At 46.2% G+C, this 22454-nt stretch overlaps 1 protein-coding gene across 6 annotated transcripts in view; it reads left to right on the top strand.

Moving 5' to 3' along the window:
* Positions 1–22454, top strand: part of PICALM (phosphatidylinositol binding clathrin assembly protein) — a 1182846-nt gene that overhangs the window by 1028152 nt on the left and 132240 nt on the right. For all 6 annotated transcript variants that reach the window (XM_069639772.1, XM_069639773.1, XM_069639770.1 and 3 more), the window contains one exon: positions 16179–16278. In XM_069639772.1, coding sequence (XP_069495873.1) covers positions 16179–16278 — 100 coding nt within the window. The remainder of the gene's footprint in view (positions 1–16178; positions 16279–22454) is intronic.

A 22454-nucleotide genomic window follows, 5' to 3' on the forward strand; every position in this document is an offset into this window, starting at 1 on the left:
CCCATCACTCTCCTAATTCGGTTCCCTGATTACCGTCTCTATTTGAAACTGCCACACTGGTCTCTGTCTTCACCATCACAAGACTCTACAGCAACGATCCTCTCATACTCGTCCCATCTTTGAGCCCTCTGTTATGCAATTTTCCAAATCTCCTTCTCACCACCCTTCCTTCCTCCCCCCTTTCCCCTACTCCCACCTTCACCTCTCCCTCCTACTCTCCTTTTCCCTCCTAATGCCCAGCCCTCTCCCCTATCCCCCCCACACTCCTCCTGTTACACTCCTTCCCTCTCTCACCGCCCTAACCTTCTATACCCCCCACCACTCCAGCCACTTGAACATAGCACTCTGGAACGCCAGATCCATCTGCAACAAAACCACAGCTGTTCTTGACCTGTTCTTTCGCCTTAACCTCCATTTTCTATGCCTAACTGAAACCTGGATCCCCCCTCATAACACTTCTATCCCAGCTTCCTTAACCACCGCCTCTTCCTCCTTTACTCATACCCCACGCGCTACTGGCCGTGGTGGAGGCGTTGGCCTCCTCTACCACCCCAAGTACATCTCCTCTTCCTCCTCACCATCTCTCCCTTCTTTCCCTACCTTTGAATTCCTCTACAAATCTTTCTCCTCTCCCCACCCTATTTCTTTCCTGATCATATATCGTCCCCCTGGCCCTCTCTCTTCCTTCTATGAAGACCTGGATCACCTCTCGCTTATCTCTCCCTCCCCCTCTCCTCTATCTGTGCTTGGCGATTACAATCTCCATCTCCCTTCTCCACCTCAATCCTCTCCCCTCTTCTCTATCTTTGACTCCTACTTCCCTTCCCCTCTACCTTCCTCCTCCACTCACTCCTCTGGCTCCACCCTGGACCTCATCTTCAACTCTTCCTACCCCTCTTCCCCTGTCTCTACTCTTCCTATCGATCTCTCTGATCATGCCTTACTCTCTTTCTCCCTTTCTCCTCTCCCACACTCCTCCGCTCCTAACCCCTCCCCTCTAATCTACTCACGGCGTGATTTCCGCAACTTTGACCCCTTCCTCTTTATCGACACTTGCTCTTCTCTTCTTCCAGCTCTCCAAGACTTCTCCTTATTATCTGCGAATGATGCTCTATCCTCCCTCTCCTCTGCTATCTCCTCCTCCTCCCTTGATCGACTCTACCCTCTTTCTCTTTTCCGCCCAACCCGGAAACCCTCTCAACCTTGGCTTACTCCTCAACTCCGCTCTATGCAACGCTTTCTCCGTCATCTCGAGACTCTCGCTCAAAACTCCCTCTCTCTAACCAAACCTCTGACTTCTCTTACCACACACTCTGACTCTCATCTTGCCTCTGCTAAATCCTCTTACTTCTCTAACCTACTCCAATCTCAAGCCTCTCACCCTCGCCGTATCTTTCAAACTCTCTCTCGACTTCTCTCTCCCCCCACTCCTGATCCCTCCTCCAATTCTACACTCTCCCCTTCTGATTTCGCCAACTTCTTTTCCTCTGAGATTCTTACCCTTCGTCAAAAAATCCACACCCCCCCTCAGATTTCACTTCTACTCCCCACCACCCTTATCCTGCATGTCCATCTTCTCTCCCGTCTCCCCTTCTGAAGTCTCCACCCTACTATCCAAAGCCTACCCCACATCCGCCCCATCTGACCCTCTCGCTTCCCTTCACATCCATAAGATTTACCCTCTTCTTATCCCCTACCTCACCTCCTTCTTCAACATCTGTCTCTCGTCAGCTACTTTTCCCTCTGCTTTCAAGCATTCTACGATCATCCCTATTCTGAAGAAACCTTCTGCTGATCCTCTTCTCACCTTTAACTTCAGACCCATCTCTCTTCTCCCATTCCTCTCGAGCGCCTTGCCTACTCTTAGCTCTCATCCTTTGTCACAAACTCCTCTCTCCTACCACCCTACCAATCAGGCTTCCCAAACATTCCACAGAAACTGCTCTCACCTCTATTCTCAACTCCCTTCTCTCTGCTCGCTATGCCAAACAATCCTCTATCCTTATTCTCCTTGACCTCTCTGCAGCCTTTGACACTGTCGATCATCCCCTCCTCATTCACACTCTTTCTTCCTTTGGCTTCAAAGGCTCTGTCCTCAACTGGCTATCCTCTTACCTCTCTTCCCGCTCTTTTACTGTCTCCTGGGGTCGCCAGTCCTCTCCTACCTACCCTCTTGAATACGGCGTACCCCAAGGGTCGGTACTTGGTCCTTTCCTCTTCTCTCTTTACACCTCCCTCATTGCCCCTGTTATCTCCTCGTTTGGCATCTCCCACCACTTCTATGCCGACTACACTCAACTCTTTCTTTCTCCTCCATCTCATCTGACCTTCACCAAAATCTCTCCTCCTGCCTTACTGCCATTAAGAACTGGATGTCTTTCCGATTTCTCTCTCAACACTGACAAAACCGAAGTTGATTCTTTCCCTCTAACTCTCTTCCCCCTCCCTCCCCTCCCCCATTCATTCACTTTCCTCCCTCCAATCTTCCTATCCCTCTTCAAGTTCGTAACTTAGGGGTTCTCTTTGACTCATCTCTCTCCTTCTCTCAACACATTTCCCTCACTTGACGAACCTGTCGCTACCACCTCTTCAATATTCGCAAAATCCATCCTTCTCTCACTTTCCACGTTACTAAACTCCTAATCTCCTCACTCATCTTCTTGCGCCTCTTCTACTGCTCCTCCCTACTCTTTGGACTTCCTACTTCTCTACTTGCCCCTCTTAAATCCATCTACCACTCTGCTGTTCGTACCCTCTGTCTACTTTCCACCCGTGACTCCATCTCTACCTCTCTCTCTTACCTTGGCTGGCTTCCTTAAATTTCAATTTCTCTGCCTTGTCTTCAAATCTCTCCATGGTCTCGCTCCCCCTTCTCTCCTCCCTTCTCTCCTTCTACTCTCCCTCCCGTTCCCTTCGGTCCGCTGACGTTTCCTTCTCACTGTACCTCTGTCCCCTTGTGCCTCCTCTCGTTTCCGCTCCTTCCAACTGCTAGCACCTCTACACTGGAACTCCCTTCCTCTTGCTATCCGCTCTACCCCCACATTCACCTCATTCCGCACTTCCCTTAAATCTCTCCTCCTCCATTCTCCTCCCTGAAATACCCCCCTCCTTACCCTTTCCCCTACCTATCTCCACCTCCTCCTGCCTCCCCCGCTCACCCTCACCCTTCCGCTTCCCTCCTCCTACCCTTGCTTCAACTGTTATATTGTTTGTTTATGTATTATGTTGTTCAATTGTACAGCGCTTTGGTGTAAGGCGCTTAATAAATCAATCAAGACTGCGTACATAAGACTTAGTGATGTCTGTACCCATAGGGTCATATAAAGTTATCACTGGGAGTGATTCAGGGCCCCATGGAGTTTTAGTTAAGGTTACGGCCAAAACATTTTTATGATTATCCCTATCTCGAAGTTTAACCAGGTGATAGCCAGCCATCGCACCTATACAAAGTCCACCTTTTGGGCGCCCCTTTAAAACCGTGACAGCAAGGTTATGATCCATGCTATAACCGTCTAACTCAAATGGGGGAGGTCAGCCAGGTTTCCTGCAATGTAAAGACCTCCCGCCCCAGTCGGGTGCAATAGACCACTCTGATTTCTCAGGAATAAATTGAACCCTCATGTTCCAGGACACCACTTTTGGTAAGGCCCTGTCATTTGAGGCAAAAGTTCAACAAGAGGGATACATATGTGACCAACACCCTTCCAACCTTGTGGCGTTTGCCCCATAGCTAGCACTGTTATGGTCTACAAACTGGCAGCATATGTCCCGGAGGCTCCTGGCCCCCATAGATGGTTGTCAGAAGCACTGGATGAAAAACAGTTAGCTCAAAACCCAATGCCACAAATTCATTCAATTACAAAGATCAGGTATAATATGTAATAGTTCCAGTAGCAATTTTCTGTTTAAAAAAGGGCTCCTGGAAGTAGGAGCAGCTTCAACCAGTTTAATGTATCGTGTGTCTGCATACCAAGACGGGTCAATATAAGATGATGATTTGTTGCTCGGGATTTTGAATTGTTCCAGCACGGTTGCACCAGACTTCTGTAGCAGCTTCCAAGTCTAAATATCTTTGAGCTCCAACCTGCTCTTCCAAGGAGGGACCTCTAGGGTAGTCGGTACCTATGTTTATATGAAGTGTTTTGCTGCACGGTCGATGTAATGGACGTTTAGCATGTAGGTGCTATTGGTTTCCATGAGGAAGTAGATGTTGAGACAGAAGCTGGTTGTCTGGCTCTTGACACCCCCATTTATCCAAGGGACCTTGAAGCAAAACCCTCTCTACTTCACCATCAGTTAACTCATTAATGACCAAATAAGGCCCAAACGATGTAGATGCAGAGGAGGAAGGAATAGGTTTAGGATCATTTATTGGTGGAGCCACTAATTGCTGCGTCTTCTGTTTCATGATTGGCAGTCTATTTTTACCAGAGTTCTTTGTATTTCCAAACATTTGATGAACTCCTGTGACAGTGGTGAATTTCACATAGCTTGCTCAGTACACAAGGCCATTAGTACCTGTTCCTCAGATTCAGCTAACACTAATAGAAGCTGTGAGATCCACTAACTTGTGTGACCTCAGGTTTGACACAAAGTTGGAACGTAGGGCAGGATGGATCTACCGCCCCTGTGGAGGCATGAATGGCTTCAGGTAAGAGTGGAACTAAATGGTGATCTTTGTGTGTTGGGGCTTGTTTTGGATGACCCGTGACTGCCTATGACCTTCCTTTCTTATAGTACAAGCCGCCCCAGGTTTCCTTAAACACTTTCCCCATTAGCGTCTTTAAAGGCCGTTGGTCCTCGTCTATAGTCGAACACAATTGAAACAAAGCATCAACTTTGGACTCCAGGTTGTTAAATGTATCAATTTTTGCTAAGGGACTTTCTTTTACTGGGTTGGATTTACCCCGGTGGTCAGAATGATAGTGGACTACATCCGCCTCAGACTCACTATCACTTGAGAAAAAGTCAGACATTGAAAGCAAGTCTTCCAGGTCAGGAGTGGCCGAGAGAGGAGAGCCGATCATATTATTGTAATCTGCTTTTGCAGGGTCCAAGGAGTTACGTCAAAGATTTAAGCAGTGATTCAACAATGAACCATTGTTACCAATGTTTAAAAAGCCGGGGGAGAGATCTATCACTGCATTTTGAGGATCCTGGTTGCATACAAGTTCTTTAATGGGAGTGCCCGTGTTTGCTGAGGAACCTGCACTAGGCTCAGTGCGGCTAGCTCCCATGAAAATAGTTATCTTGGGTTGAGTGGTGTCCAGGTAACCTTAGCGATCTTTCTTGTCTTTTTCTTTAGAGTGGGGAGGACCTCCTGTATTACGCTTGCACACCGCTTGAGGTCTAGGGTGTTTGCCCTTAGGCTGTGCTGTGCTACAAAGGCCATATGTATGTTTTTTTGGATTTGGCATGTCTGCGAGCAAAAGGGGTTCCATGTGTTAAAATCGTGGCAAAAATGGCTGTGGACACAAAATATAGTGGCAAAAAGGCTCTGCCGCAATCCTTGTAAAGGATGCGGGGGACATCCCGTACCCATTATACCATTTAAGGGAAGCGGGGACACCCTCGCAACCCCCGCTCCCCTTAAATGATGTAATGGGGTACACTAACGGGTCAAACCATAGATTTATTTTACAGGCGACATTTTTGCTGCGATTTTATCACTGCATACCGCAAAAGGGCAGCAGAAGTCTATCCTTGGTGGCGACAGCAACATTAGCGTTACAGTGAGTGAGTTCAATGCTCACAACAAAGCAGTCCTCAGCCACAGAGGCACAGGACTGCAAAACATTTGAACGCCAACTCTTGGTTCCGCCTATAAGATTCAGGCAGCAGGCTCACAGTACTGGGAAAGTGGAAGGCTTTAAGCCCGCAGTCACTCGAAGGGCTCCAAAAGCAAATTCCAGACCTTTTTTAAGTGTTTCATGCATCCGATTTCAAAGGCATAAGCCCGCAGTCACCTGGATGTTTACCAAAAATTAGAGTACAGTTAAGAATTAAACGTTGTATGCAGTATTTGTAATGTGTTTAACTCAGCCAGAATTCATCAGTAATTCAAACGCTGGATCTGTGTGTAAGGGTTTACCTAGCAAGAACATGAGGAATGGGTCCAATCAGCTCCTGACTCGATGGACAAGAACAAGCGCAGGTGCCCTTCCCCCAAGCTGCAGTGGATAGAAGTGAAAGTGTACCAAAGGCACAGTGGGCTTGGATCAAGCGAACACTGCAGGCTCCCGCAACCGCCGCCACGCCGAAGGCGAGATCAGCACAGACGCATGGCACACACAGCACATGGAGCTCCGAGGTTAGAGGAAAGGACCGTCAGACGTTGAATGTGCATCAGGCAGCGCCAAGCCGCATTAGTCCCAAAGCATAGGAACAGCCACTTATTGTGAGATGAAATTGCTGGTTTTCAAATGTCCAATTCCAAATGTAAAAAATGCAGACGTGAACTCTGTGGCAATAACAATACATTTTTTAAAAACCAATTCTCCATTTTCTCCATTGCACCTATGGTGATAATTATGAATACATAAATACTTGATATTCGAGTCATGATGAGATCAACCATGTTTGTAGTGTTATCCTATCAAATATTAACTATCAAATGCGCCTACAAGACTCCTGGCAGTAACGTATGTATTAGAATTGATTTTGTGTGGTTTGTGTGTAAAGGACATTGCTAGGGGTAGCAGCTGGTACATAATATTTCTATGAAGATGTGTTTTGTCACCCCACATCTTTTCTGGCAAAGATCTCTGAGGCTCACTAGGTTGTGCTTGTGTTTTTGGGCTCTACACTTAACCACATAAACGTTTCTGCGAGGGAAACAAACTTGGGTGTGGACTCCTGCAGATCTTCATGGTTACTGTCACCCAATAGCTTTGACTATCTCAGTCGACTGGAAGGATCTGTTTCCATTCTAGCAATTTGGCAGGGCACACCTCATAGAGCAGCAGAAGGTCCGATTCCTCAGCACTTGAGCTTCCACAGCAAAGTCAGTGACATGTCTCACCCTCTACCCCTGTTGTGGGACAGGTGTCCTTCCTCCAGTCTTCGAGGTTTGTTACCAAGGACCCCTATGTTCCATCAGTGATCTTGGGAGAATACAGTCAGCCGCTCCCTAGTTAACCCACTCCAGTCACCTTTGTCATTCAACCCTCTTTTTATTGCCAAGATAGTCACTTGGTAGAAAGAGAGCCACAGGGAGCACATTATATTGGCGATAGGACAGAGGTTCTATTTCTCTTCATTCTCAACACAGATGATAGGCAAGTTGCAGCTTATTTTGAACTTTCATCAGTTCGGCAAATGCATGCCTTTAGAGTTTGACATATCATTTGCATGACAGTGATTCATATCTATGGTATTACCCAAATTGGTTGTTTACAATTGTTCGAATGAACAATTGACCGAATTTAAAGGGTCACAATTGACTATATATATATATATATATATATATAATATAGGTTTTGGGGGGGTTTGGCGTTGGGTGGGGGGTTGTGGGGGGTTCCCCCCCCACATATATGGTACAATTGACCTTCACAATTCGGTCAATTGTGAAAAGGTCAATTGTCATTCGAGCAGTTGTAAAACGATCAATTCGTATACAACCATATCTATCACTGCCTTGACAATTTTCTGTTCAGGGTGGCCGACTCATTGGTGGCGTTGAAATCAATGTTTCAGGTGCTGCCACTGTCATTCATTCTGGGCTTGTCCATGAATGTGCCCGAGTCTACACTGGCTCTAACTTAAGTGGTTAGGTTTTTTGGAGAAGTCTGGGATACAACCTCAGGTGTTTCTATAGAGGTTGAGACTGGAGTCCCTGCACTGGGACTTCTACTATTTTCACACATCCAGAAGGGTCAAGACCTTGTTGAGTCAGAAGGCACTTGGGTGCAATCCTATCTCAGACTTTATCTTAAAGTATCTGGACTGGTTGGTGGAGGGGAACATGTTTCCATCAGCATTCCGCTCATCTCACCAAAATTGAAGCACACGCGGAGTGCAGACTTGTTTAAGTGGTGAAGTGACATATGGGTCAATTCCAGATGCACGCTCCTTTCAGCCTTCTGGAAAGGTTATTTTCTTGATATTGAATTCCTTCCTACCTGGTTGCAGGACACAAATCCTGCATTGGAGGAAACCACCCAAGCTGGATAAGAGACCCCACATCTCCACAGCTCCCCATGTTGGTTGTGGAGGTATGTGCCTGTGGCCTTGAAAACCAAATGTCCCTGGGGGTAACACATTAGAGAGAATTGCTCATTGCTCTCAGCAGGCAGAGTTTGCAGTCCCACAAGTAGGCTCTTCATAACCCAATCATTAACACTTGCTTTAAAACCTATGTGTTTCCTTGGGTGGGCTGCTTTGCATCTGATAAGAAAGCAAAATGTCCCAGATGTGTATCTTCAAAGACAGTGAAGCATACCTCCTTTGGTGAAACTGTTATGCATTTTCCTCCCCAAACCCTGGTCTTAGAAGTTGTGAAAAACCTGAGCCATGATTCTGATTGCACCTCCTTTTTTTTATTTTATTTCTTGTTCAGCATAACCTTGGTAAAGCACAAACCAGCCCAAAGCCATTGGAGTGCTTTAACAATCAAAACAAAATAAACATGTTGCAAATCATTCATAATCAATACATACAAGATCTTGCAGATTTCACACCAATTAAAAATATTGATTAAAGCCTAGCGGGTTATATGTAAGAATAGCTGGCAGGTTGTTCCACATTTATAGGCATAGGCAACAACAGCACCTCCAGCATCCAACTGGGTCACATCCTGGCTTTGAGTTGATCTCAAACCACATGAAATACACAGCTGATGTGTAGAATACTCTGGCTTTTCCAGCATAATAGCCACTAAGTTGTAGCTGCATATTATGACGTGAATACAGGCTTTCAATTGCAACTAGTCTGATTAGAGGAATATAGGTTTCATGTGTTTGTATTTTTATCCACCTGCAACCATTTGAGCTGCTTCATGCAAGACTGATTTTAGGGACTGTAAGGAAGAATTTGATAAGCCTGCAAGATTTGTGTTGCCCCCATCTACCTGTGTTAAGGCTAAGGTATGTACTGAATTTCTGAAAAGAGTTGAAGAATTTCTTTTTAACCCTAATGAGTAAACTAGCTTCTAGCAAGCAAATTGAGCTTTCGAAGGGATTGTGTCCTCCGACGTATTCCTCATCTTAGATAGATATCTCCTTCCAGCTCTGCTGGCCTCGGAAAAATTTTTCTCTAGAGGGCGCTGCGCGTCAACGTCCTCCGAGTCGTTGTCCCTCAACATCCGCCGTGTCGACGTCATCCTGCCTATAAAGGCCGCGCGCAGCGTCCGTTGCTCAGTTCCGTTTTTCCGCGCTTACTCAGTGCCTCGGAATACCGTTGCTCAGTTTTGTCAGGTTAAACCTATTTACCTCGAGTTATTCGATCCGTACTCGATGGCTTCTTCGTCGGAACTGACAACTCCTCGATCCGGCTTCAAAAAATGCCGATATTGTGGGAAAAAGATGTCGCTGACTGACCCTCACAGAGTTTGTCTGTGGTGTTTGGGAGCTGAACACCATTGTTCGGAGTGCGAGGACTGTATGTCCATGACAGCTAAGGCCCTGAAGGAGCGTAGGGGGAAGCTGGAGAAAGGTAAGACTTTTAAAGCTTCTTCTTCGTCGACGAAGTCGAGACATTCGTCTCCTCGTCACCATTCGCGCTCCAGGTCTTGGAGTGGGTCCCATCACTCCTCGAGATCGAAGCACTCGAAGAGGAGACGTCGAAGATCCCCTTCTCCGTCTTCCTCTGTTTCGCCAAAGAGAATCCCTTGCCCCACGAAACATAGTTCCCGGGCTGAATGGGAGGAATTCCGCAAAAATATGATGAGCGTCTTCGAGAAAGCGGCCTCGACCCCCTCGAAGACTGCGGAGAGCGATGCTCTGGTCGAAAGACCCGAAGGTCAAAAATGCTGCGAGTCGCAGTACCCGGCGAAGGAAACCTCTCGAGCGCGTCTCGAACCCTTGAGTAGGACTATGACCTCCAAACCGTCGACGCCAAGAAAAGTCACGGTCACGACACACCCAGTGACTATCCCCAGGTCCTCGATGACGATGGCTTCGAGATTGTCTAGTAGAATCCCAATTCTGTCGAGGTCATCGAGGCCTCCGCCTTTGTTTTCGACGCCACGCTCGAAGCCTTCGGCGTCGACGACATCGACGTTTTCGAGGCCGCTTATGACAAGTTCGGCACCCTCTGCCTTGGAAATGGGATTTACACCCTTTATGAGTTCAGAACAATTGAGAACTATGTCCTCAATTATGGAAGAGGGTGAATTGTCTGAACAGGAAGACACATTTGAGTTGCAGGGACCTGTAACCCCAATTAGAGAGGAATTTTCCTCTGAAGAACGCAGGTTAAAGGATCTTCATGATTCCTTACATGAGGCAAGTGGGTTAGACACTTCCCCTGAGGTGGAGTTTGCTACGCCAGACCCGGGGGAGCATGCTGAAACCCCCTATAGAGCCTTAATGGCCAGGATCACAGAGTTTATGGGGTGGTCTGCACCTTCACAATCTTTCCAACAAGATGACCTCATGGATATTCTTGACAAAGGCCCACAGGAGCCCTGTGGTGCCTTTTCATAAAGCTCTTCAGAGGAAGATTATGACGAACTGGGAAACCCCAGATGTCGTCCCGGCAGTAAATAAAAAACTGTCTACAAAATACAGGGTATCCTCTACAGACCCGGAGTTTTTGTCAAAGCACCCATCCCCAGAAAGTCTGGTGGTACAGGCGGCATCTTCTACCGATGTCAAGACAGTTTATCCTACCGTCCCACAGGACAGGGACGATAAAAAATATGATGCTATGGCAAAGAAAGTTTTTTCGGCATGTAGCATGGCGTTAAAATCTGTTAATGCTACTTGCCCCCTTCTAGATTCAGCCATACACTTTGGGATTGTGCTTTTACAGCGGCTGACTGCATCCCGGAGGGAGAAGAAAGGGAAGCGTTCCTGAATATCATACAGGACGGTAAAGACGCTATGTGCGAATCCCTCCAGACGGGCATTGATTCGCTGACAGTATCAGCAGAGCAATGGCGGCAAGTACAACAACCAGGAGATTCGCTTGGTTGAGAAAGTCTGGTTTTGCCCCAGATGTGCAAGCCAGGCTCTTGAACATGCCATTCGATGGCTCTTCTTTGTTCTGGAAAAAGGCGGATGACAGTTTAGAGAAACTGCAAACTTCAAAAGCAGCAGCAAAATCCCTAGGCGCTGCAATCCGTCAGACACCTTTTCGTCCCACAGGAACCTCTGCGAGGGGCAAGTCCTTTCGTTTCTACTCCGCATTCGGAAGAGGTAGAGGACGACCGGCTCAAAGGGGACAAAGAAGAACTACCCGAGGTGGACGGGGTAGATATTCAAAAGCTGCAGCAACAGCAGATGCCTCTTTACCATCGGCATCTGCATCAGCCGCCCCAAAACCACTCTGAGGACTTCCCTCACAGGACACCTGTAGGAGGCAGGTTGACTCAACTTCTGGCGGTATGGCAGGCTATCACGTCAGATGCTTGGGCATTGGAAACAGTTGCCCAAGGTTGCTGCCTGCCTTTCCTACGCATACCTCAGAGTCATCCACCTGGGATCAGCTCTCAGAAAGCTCCAGATCCGCTCCTCTTGCAGGAAATTTTGGACCTGCTAGAGAAAGGTGCCATAGAACCGGTACCTGTAGCGGAGAGGAACAAGGGCTGGTACTCCCCTTATTTTCTCATTCCAAAGAAAGACGGAGGACTGAGACCCATCTTGGACTTGCGAGAATTGAACAAATTCCTCAGGAAAGACAAATTCAAGATGGTCACTCTTTCTCAGATCCTCCAGGCCCTTCAGTTCCAGGACTGGTTGGTATCTCTGGACCTTCAGGATGCTTATTTCCATGTGCCTATCCATCTCAAACATAGGAAATACCTGAGGTTCGCAATTGGCAACTCTCACTATCAATTTCGAGTGCTGCCATTTGGGCTGACCTCCGCCCCGAGGGTCTTCACCAAGTTAATGTCGGTAGTGGCGGCAAGTCTAAGGAGGGAAGGGATTCACGTCTACCCCTACCTGGACGATTGGTTGATCAGGGCTGTCTCTTCGGAACAAGCTCAGATCCAGCTAAATCACGTGTGCCACTCCCTTCACAAACTGGGCTTCTCCCTCAATTTAAAGAAGTCACAAATGATACCATCGCAGAGACTCCAGTTCATAGGAGCGATCCTGGACACTTCCCTGGGAAAAGCCTCGCCACCAGAGGTGAGGGCTCAAGATATTCTACAGATGGTTACCAAGTTCCAAGATGCCCAACGTCTCCCAGCCTTCGACTTTTTGAGGTTGCTAGGCCTCATGGCATCCTGCATTTTCCTAGTGCCAGAGGCTCGCCTGAGAATGAGATCCCTCCAATGGGCACTGAGGACTCAGTGGTCACAATTCTCAGGGAGAATGACAGATCTTCTTCAGGTTCCCGACAGGGTGGCTCGAGACCTTCAGTGGTGGGCCTGTCAGGAGAACATTCTGAAAGGAGAACATTTTTGGCAACCCTGGCCGGAGATAACAGTAGTCACGGATGCCTCACTCACGGGGTGGGGAGCTCACGCCAGCGACTTGACCATCAGAGGTCGTTGGTCTCCATCGGAGTCCAGACTACATATCAACCTGTTAGAGCTGAGAGCCATCAGACTTGCGCTGAAGGCGTTCCTGCCAGCTGCACAAGGGAAAAACGTCCTGATAATGATGGACAACACAGTGGCTATGCATTACCTCAACAAAAGAGGAGGCGTAGGATCACTACCCCTGTGCAGAGAGGCGATGCAGCTCTGGTTTTGGGCAATCCAAGAAGGAATCTCTCTATCGGCAGTTCACCTAGCCGGAGAGAAGAACTTGACAGCGGACGCTCTGAGCAGGCAGAGCACAGTCTCCCACGAGTGGGAACTAGCTCAGGAAGTCCTTCAAGAGATCTTCGCCCTTTGGGGAACCCCTCAGGTGGATCTGTTCGCCACCAGCGTCAACAGGAAATGCGATCTGTTCTGCTCAAGGGAATTTCCCCCGAGAGGAGCTCTGGGAGACGCGTTCATAGTGGACTGGGAGTTTCCGCTTCTGTACGCGTTCCCACCGGTCCCTGTCATTCCTCAAATGATCAGGAGGTTGAGAAGATTCCGGAGAACCATGATCCTAATTGCCCCGGATTGGGCCAGGAGAACGTGGTACCCGGACCTTCTAGACTTGTCCATCTGCCCTCCAATTCGACTTCCACTCAGAGAGAACCTACTCTCACAGAAGGGAGGTCAGGTTCTCCATCCAGACATCAAAACCCTCAACCTTCACGCTTGGCTTCTGAAAGGTTGAGGTACAAGGATTGGGACCTCCCTGATGATGTTATGGAGGTGTTGCTTTCGGCAAGGAGGCCAGCAACAAAGTCTTTATACCGCTGCCGTTGGAACAGATTTTGCAGCTGGTGTAGAGAACAGAATATCGACCCTTTTTCATGTGGTACACCAATGGTTTTGTCCTTCCTTCTATATTTGGCGAATTCAGGCCTTCAAGTTGGCACCATTAAGGGCTATCTCGCAGCGCTATCCATCTTTAAGCGCACTGCGGAAGAACCATCCTATTTCAAGTTACCCTTGGTAATACAGTTTCTAAAGGGGTTAACCAATGTTTATCCCCCAAGACCATTCCAAGTTCCCCTATGGGATTTAAACTTAGTACTAACTTTTCTGATGGGCACACCTTTCAAACCACTCCATTCTTGTTCGTTAAGATTCCTTACCCTTAAAACTGTTCTATTAATAGCACTTACATCTGCTAGAAGGGTGAGCGAATTACAAGCTCTTTCTTGTAAACCCCCTCACACAATATTTCACAAAGACAAAGTTGTCCTGCAAGTGAAGCCTAATTTCCTCCCAAAGGTGGTTTCTGAATTCCATATCACTCAAAAGATTATCCTACCATCTTTCTATCCTCCTCCTCATCCGGGGAAAGAGGAAGAGAGGTTACACAGGCTAGACCCTAGAAGGGCTTTAAGTTTTTACATCAGTAGACTAGCCAGGATAAGACAGGCAGACCAGCTGTTTGTAGGTTACACAGGTCACAAGCTGGGGTTACCAATAACTAAGCAGACCATTTCCAGATGGATCATTCTAGCCATTCTGGAATGTTATAAACTGGCAGGAAAAGAGCCCCCTCAAAACCTTAGGGCTCATTCGACCAGTGGTATTGCAGCTTCATCGGCCCTCAAAAGAGGTGTGCCGGTTAAAGACATCTGTGCGGCCGCTACACGGTCGTCTGTCCATACCTTTACACGATTTTACAATTTGGATTCCTCCTCCAGTCAAGAGACTAGGTTTGGAACGGCTGTACTGCATTCTATTCATCAATAGAAGACAGCATGAAGTCAGTACTCCCTCCTCCAATAATAGAATACTGCTATGGGAGCCTATCTAAGATGAGGAATACGTCGGAGGACACAATCCCTTCGAAGAACAAGTTACTTCTTACCTTGTAATGTTCTTTTGACGGGATGTTCCTCCGACGTATTCCTCATCGACCCTCCCATCCATCCCCGCAGTTCTACTTCCCTTGTTGTTGCAGCTTACGCTCCTTCAGGGTTACTAGTCTAGTCCAGAAAGTATTATTGTGGGCTACAAAACGGAACTGAGCAACGGACGCTGCGCGCAGCCTTTATAGGCAGGATGACGTCGACGTCGATACGGCGGCTGTCGAGGGACATCGACTCGGAGGATGTCGACGCGCAGCGCCCTCTAGAGAAAAAATTTTCCGAGGCCAGCAGAGCTGGAAGGAGATATCTATCTAAGATGAGGAATACGTCGGAGGAACATCCCGTCGAAAGAACGTTACAAGGTAAGAAGTAACTTGTTCTTCTTTGCTACTTAACCTTTAAGTAAGAATCGATGTAGAAACCAGTTTTGCTCATGAACCAGTGTTGGAGAAACCCTTCCAGAGCCTTGGCAGATACGCAGAATAGTACTCCAACAGCTCTCCTTATGGTTAACTAGGAACAAACACGCTACATTTTCATTGGCTCAGTTGTGTCTGGTTCTCAGACATTCTGGAGGTGGCCAGTGCCAGTAGATTGTGCTTCCAGAGAGGAGGGATCCTCTGTCTCAGAGACAAAGTTGAGTTCTCCACACCTCTCCTCAATCTAGGACGACAGTTCTGCTACTGTGCCTGTCTAATAAGATGGGTACATGCATCTGCTATCTCACCTGGTTATCTCCAGATTTAAGTGGAGTCCTGTAGGTCCTACCTGTCAGCCATTAGCGCTAACAGGAACTCTAAGAATGAGAACTTTGATGGCTGCACAATAGGCTTGCAGCGGGATTGAGCTGCTGGCCCTCTCGCTTGAGTGGTTTCATACAGTTTCCATTGAGACAAGATGTTTATGAGAAGAACTCCATATTCTCTCTCGAAGTTGTATCTTTCCTCCATGGGAATGTGGGAACAGTCGGGCACAGCCGTGCATGTACCCACTTCCCCTTGTTCTGTGCTTTATTTTTTGTTGACTGCACAAAAATGGTCTGTTCACGTGCATCTCATGTCTGAATGAAAGGAGGGATGAACTAGCAGTGCTTGTCACTGTACTTACTGTACCACACATTAAGGTGTTTGAGATCCCGCTAATGTCTCTAACACTTCACATTCCAAGATTCCATAGAGGTTAAATAGGCAGCCGATTCCTCTCTGCAAAACGATTGCACCCAGCTAAGAATTTCTCTGCCTTGCTCCATTTATGCAATCAAGAAACAAGCTCTATTCACAAAGAAATTGAAAGCACTGCTGCCGTCTCAGTAATCCGCAGCCTCTGACATTCCTCATGTACTTGCTGGGTACTATAGCACCAGGTTATCTTTATGATGGCAATTGCATTGCATTGCATGGCCAGGGACGACTTTAAATCAAACTACTACGCCTATTTTCGCCATTTGACTTTTATAGGGACGCTTTACAAAAAGGTGTAGCTATGTGGTGGGAGGAGACCTAAATGAAAGATTGCAGTCTTTTTAGAAACACAGACAAATGGTGCAGTTATTGAACATGCATGATCATTTGAACTTTAAAATAGAAATCTTAACTGATAGAGCAATTCACTAATAAATGGACATGTGCTTTTATATTTTTAAGTGATGTTCATTGGAGTCAGCCAGAGGAAAGGAAACTGACTGGTGGTACAAACTGGCAACCAAAGGTTGCACCTACAACAACGTGGAACCCTGCGACAATGGTAAGTGATTCCACATCTTAATACAATAACAAAATGGGGTGATAAAAGGCAGGCAGTGAGAATTAAGCATATGCCAGGGCAAACCCAGAGTGAGCAAGAGAGAATCTGTAAAGCAGTTCAGGCTTAAATGCCTCTAGGCACTTAACTATTTTACTACTACTTGTTGGCTTACTTTGTGTACAGGATAATCATATTTCATGCATTCTTCATGAAAGGGTCACTTGCAAATGACAGGAAAACAAAGGTATTGTTGTATTGCATTTGCTAAGGTAAGAGGATTAATGCATCATGCTAGTGGGCAAGTTCCAATGAAATATTTCGCATACCTAAGCTTTACAAAGCTGTACATGACCATATTCAAAGTCTGCATTTTGTGGCGGACCAACAAACCACATGACACAAAAGATGAGTTTCAACACACTTATTTTTGTAGGACAGAGTTTGGGATGAACGCCTAATGAAACAAGCCGGTTATTTGCAACGCAAGAACATATTCCAATCTTGAAAGAATCTAAGCAAAAACTGGAAGAATTAGGGTATAGTGTTCCATACTTATTTGGGGGTGCTAATCTTCCCTGGGGTCTTGGGTCTGAGCACTGTTCAGTATAGACTAAAGAGGGTGTTCGATCGTACAACAATCTAAATTATATAAGTATGGAGTGAACTATTCTGCATGTACTTGGTCTTTAGGGATACTGATCTCCCTGTGGATCTTAATTCCTTGCCCAGTCTCAAGGATATTGTTGCCAGCATGCTTCTTTACCACAATCAGTCTCAGGGCTATGCTATAGTGCCTAGCTCACTTGGTAGCAGTCCCGGTCTTTTGGGGTTTCTCGGGCCTTGCAGCCCCCTAGATCTGGCTGCTAATCTCATCACCCTAACTCTTGTAGAGTTCTACCTCCCAGTTGCTATCCTATGTCTGCCTTTCCTGTGCCTTACATCTGTCTCTCTGTTTACTAACTAGGTTTCTGTGAACCCTCATTGAATGGTGTACAGCTTTGTTTCTGTTGAGTTTTCTGATAGGCTCTCTTCTCATGGTATTTGCTCACCTGGCATGGGTCTGTGGCCCTTTGAGGCTTTAATAAGCCCTCTGGCCATGTTTAGGTTGGGTGGACATCCAATTTCTTGCCTCTTCAGCAGCTTTTCTCCACTTGTCAGATAAAACAATTTGCTCCTGCTGTCATGGCATCCTCTATGCCCCAATTCTCGTTTCCACATCAGGTAGTGACTGTGGGGCTTGCACCTGACATGCAAGATACCATGGTATGGGAGGGTACACAGACCCGTTGCCCAGCAGTGTTACAGACTCTTAGTAGTTCTTGGCGTCCTTCTGCAAGGGAATATATAGGGGTGATGAAATAATTAGTCTGTCACATAAACAATACAATCGAGGTTCTCTCCTGGCCAGTCATGGATTTCTATATCTTCAATGAAGTCTTGACAAACCTTACATAAAGAGCCTGTTAAATAACATGCTTGTTTATAATTGTGCTAATTTAAAAAATAGTGGTTTCTGGAAGTAGTGACGCCTGGAAACACTCTGCTGTACCTTACAAATACTCAATAAATTAGAGGGGGTGGCACTGTACCCAAAAACCCTTCGCAGAACACACTTAACAGATACTCTAACTGGCACCAGACTATAGACAATCAAGATGAAATTTTACATTTTTATGTTTTAAATATACTTGTTAGTCTGATAGAGAATTGTTATTGATGGAAAGCTTCTTGCAACATGAAACTTGAAATAATGCCTGTTATGTTAGGCTATTAGGATTTGTACCCTGCGCTGCTGCCATCTGCATGGTTTCCATATGCTCTGGTGGATCTGAAGCAGAGTAGGTGGGTTTGGTTAGTTGGGAGGATATAGGGGAAGGGAAGATTATTTTTTTTATTTTTATTTTTTTTTATTGCGATTTGCTTATAAATTAAGTTAAATCTACCAATCAATTCATAGACCTAATAAGTTTCCCATACACAAATCCATACCAAATATTTCATAGAAAGTAAAGGAAGATGTAAGAAAAAAGGAGAAATCAAACGCCTATTTCTCACGTTCACAACTAATCACTGTCCTATATTCCATACGTTAAACAGTTGCAACAATTTAATTATAATGATAAAGCCCTGCCTAGCCTACATCAGCAGAATGGATCTTCATAGTCTAGAACTAAAGGTCTAAGACCTTGCATAATTACCTACGTGTGGCTAATATTAGCGAAATGCTAGAGCCCACACAAAATTCACACAAATTCTGGACCATAATTTAGCACATGCAGGTTGCTTATTGACCTGAAATAAGTTTAAAATATTCATATCTGATCAATTGTAGTTTAGGGCAAAAGATGATTAAATGTTGTAATGTTTCGATTGCCGCAGTATTACCACAAAGGCGACACGGTTATCAAGCGGCATCCTTAAGCCAAAAATGTCCCTTGTAAACAATACGTTCAGGCATAGACTCAAGAATAAGCCTCTCCATTTGTGACTAGGGAATTGGAATAGTTAAGGTTTGATGTTATTGGAAGGTTTTCATCAGCTGCTACTATATATAGAAGACGATGGGTAGATATCCGGTCTCTGGTAGTACACCAGTCCAAGATATAAATATGTTGAATAGCCTGGGGACTCTCCAACAGTGTCTTACTTGATAGATACAGCATCCCCAGGATCCTCTTACGTATTCATCCAGTTGTCAAGAACCAGAATATTGTCTGACAGCATCAGTTGTAGTTCATGATAGAGGTTTCTGAGGAGGATTCAATACTTTTCTATAGAGAGCGCCAGGGTTCTCCAGGTAACCTGAGCTTCTATGGAGATCAAGTACAAATCATATTGCAAGGTCGCCATCAGAAGGCGTTTAGGGAGGCCCAACATTTTGTATTCATGTTCCAGATAGAAAGTACCCTGATCTATGCATGCACGTAAGCTTTCTAGGTGGGAAGTGTGAAAGCCATAGAGGTCTTTGTGCCAATAAAATTGGCTTTTTGTACATTTTATGTTTGAAAACTGGGAAGAGGGTCTTTTTAAAACTGTGTTCAAGTGGCTGGTATGTGCTTGAGTGTGGTGAGAATGGTGAAGAGAAACTGAATGTTGGTCATAACGTAGGTGGTATCTTTTGTGATGAAACTGCCTGTGATCGAGAGTAAGGATTTCTCTGGAATTCAATCAGATTACCCTACTCTGCAGCTACCCAAGGTATTCTGGGACCACAACTGAAAAGAGGACTGCCAATTCAACAAAAGCACACTCTAACACCCCTTGCAATTCCAGCTCTGAGACTCACATGAAGCTCTGCAAGAGCACATGCAGCTGCCATGCTACCTTTGTCGATCATGAGCTACAAAGTTAACAATATTTGGAAAGTCCAAAAAGTGGATGTACGTGTGCGTATATACAAATGCTTTTCCAAACTATAGGCATAGCAAAAATACTTCAGTCAACAGCAACCTTTATTATTGTTTGGTTGTGTTTTTGGAAAGGCGTTTTTGCAAACTGTGACAAATCACAGGCTGTCCTCCCTGCTTCACTGGGGAAAGGCCCCTTCCATGAGGCCAGGGAGATCAGTCCTCTACCCAGTAGTCCTGCTGGGGGTGATACTCTGCATGTGGATCTCATGTGGAAGGACTCCCCCATGGGACTAGGGACAACTGGGAAGAACGTGGTACTGTCAAAATATATCCACACCTCCCTCACTCTCATACCCTACTCTCCGGGCCATATAACACCACATATATCCATGGACTCATGTAGGGTAGAAGACTTAGCCCCCATACACAATACTAGGATGAGGAAGACTAGGGACCACCTATCTGAAGCATGAACAAAAACTGGGACGAAGATCACAAGAAGCCCGCTTGGAAGTAAAGGCAATAATAATGAGACGAGGAGGAAGCGCAGAGCAATACGCAGTACTCCGCAGAACCAACTTGAGAAGAACAGACAATGGGTACAGAGAATAAAAAGGGAAGAAGGACTTGGTAATGAATCAGTCTCTCCTCGGAGTAGCTACAAGTCAGAAGGACGTTTGGTCTGCAGTAGGGGAGCGAACGCTGGCCTGGTCTTGAAATTTGCCGCCGAGATGTCCCAAGCCGGTCCGTAGTCCACAAACCGACGAGAGAACAGGAGGAGCGCTAGCGAGGTCAGAGCAAGTCACCTGACCACCCATGCAGGGAAAGAGCCTCCAGGTGCGCAGCCTCCTTTGCTGCAGAGCCATTGCAGCGTGTGCAGATTCCACGAATGAAAGCGACTGCAGGAGACTGAACAGAGCAACAGGGACGTTCTGTGCTCATACCTGAGACCCAACGAGAAGTCGATGATAGTCCCTCATACAGGAAATGTATGAGGGATGTTGGGGAAGGTGCCGAAAGCCAGGGTCTGGGGCCCGTACAAGAACCAGGAAGACCTGGGAAGCCAGAACAATAGGGTCTGGGCCCCATATGAGAACTGGGAAGGTCCAGGAAGCCAGAGAAATGGGGTCCGAGACCCTCATGAAACCCAGAGAGCCCTGTGAAGACCACAAAGGAGGGTTTTGAAAACTCTACTCTGAGAGAAGGACTCCACCAACCTTCTCCTTAGTCAGTGTCTGCCAGGTAAATGATTTAGGCCTGTTCCACTAAGAAGGCCATGGGAAGAGTCATACCCGCTAGCATTGTGAAAGCCTAAGAAGGCCAAGGGAAGAACCATACCCCTTGGTATTGTGGATTGTGAAAGCCTGAGAAAGGTCAGGGGAAGAGGCCTACCCCCTGACATGTGATTGGTGCAAGACAAAACAGAAACCTGGGGAAGGGAGCCATTCCTACCTGGTGTGTGGGAACATTGTGATAGAAAACCAAGAGAAGGTAGGCATTTCCTTGATGACCAGGATGTAAGTTGGAACATTTACTTTATTTTGGGAAAAGAGACATTTTGTTGCTTACCTGGAACTTTGCGTTCCGCACTTGAAAGGAACTGTAACCTGGGGAAAGGAGTCTCTCCCTCAAGAAGTATTCTGGAGAGACTAATGACATAGTATTCCGCTACTCAGAAGACGAGAGTGTAAGGGAAGGAAATAGGTTTGACACAGGACTGTAGACTCTTGCTTTCTGACATTCTGACACATCCTTAGTTCAGGTTGAGGCAGGGAAACTGCTCTTGGGAATAGGGCATGATAAGGTGTTTTTCTTTGCTTTCGTTGGAAAATAAGTCTATAGCTAAAACAATGTCCCTCTTGCGTCAGTCTACTACTTCCTCACCCTTACAAAACACACTACAATCCATATGTTGGCTTTTCCAAATAATGAGTCAGTAGGGGTCATGTAAGGAATTGTAGGTTTGAAATTGTGCTTTTTCTAACACAAACTAGCCAAATGTCCTTCACTGAGCTATATCGACTCAGTATTTATTTGGTTACGTGTGGGTTTGCACACATTTCTGGCCCCTAATGAGAGTGCACTATCGTGTACCTTCTTCCGCCTCTGAGGTCTGCCCTGGATCGACTTAGCCCGCTGGAACCTTGCTGGCATAATAGTCACTTGTTCGCATGCCACCCTCAAGGGAGTTGTCACTTTATTTCCCCCTCCTAGCTTTTCCTCTGTCCATCCCCCACATAGTTTCTCCTCTTCTTCAATTTCCTCTGTATTCTCTCCATCCAGGTGGTGTTTCTCCTCCACCAATCTCTTAACAACTTTCTTCCTCAAGCCTCATCAATACATCCTTCCTCTAGATGGTGTCAATCCTTCTCCATCCTTCCCAATTCTCTTTTTCTTTCAATCCCCAACTCATCACCCCAAATGTTATCAACTCTGCTTCCAACCTCCTCAAAAGCACTCTCTCCCCAGATGGTCCCAATTCCTCCTCCAACCTCTTTGCTTCTCTCGCTCCAAACTGTAAGCCTGTCCGTTAAGACATTGCTAGCTTGCCGCCATTTTGGATTTTAGAATTGGCCTCGGCATGTGTGAGGACTCTTTACCTCATCTGAGAAACTGTTTCCATTGCCTGATTTACCCTGGGGCCTTCCGTTTGCCTGTCTTCTGAAGTACAGGTCAGAAAACCCTCTGCTAAGCCTGTGAAACTTTCTGGTACATTTGTAATTTCTTTGTCTTGGGAGAGTTGCTACTTTGTAACTTCCACAATGTTCACCGAAGTGAGAGAATGGGCTTTGTTTATTCTCCTTTTCTCCTGTAAATAGTCTGTTT

This window comes from Ambystoma mexicanum, chromosome 7q (genome assembly GCF_040938575.1).
Source record: "Ambystoma mexicanum isolate Mex_15411 chromosome 7q, UKY_AmexF1_1, whole genome shotgun sequence".
NCBI classification, from domain to species: domain Eukaryota; kingdom Metazoa; phylum Chordata; class Amphibia; order Caudata; family Ambystomatidae; genus Ambystoma; species Ambystoma mexicanum.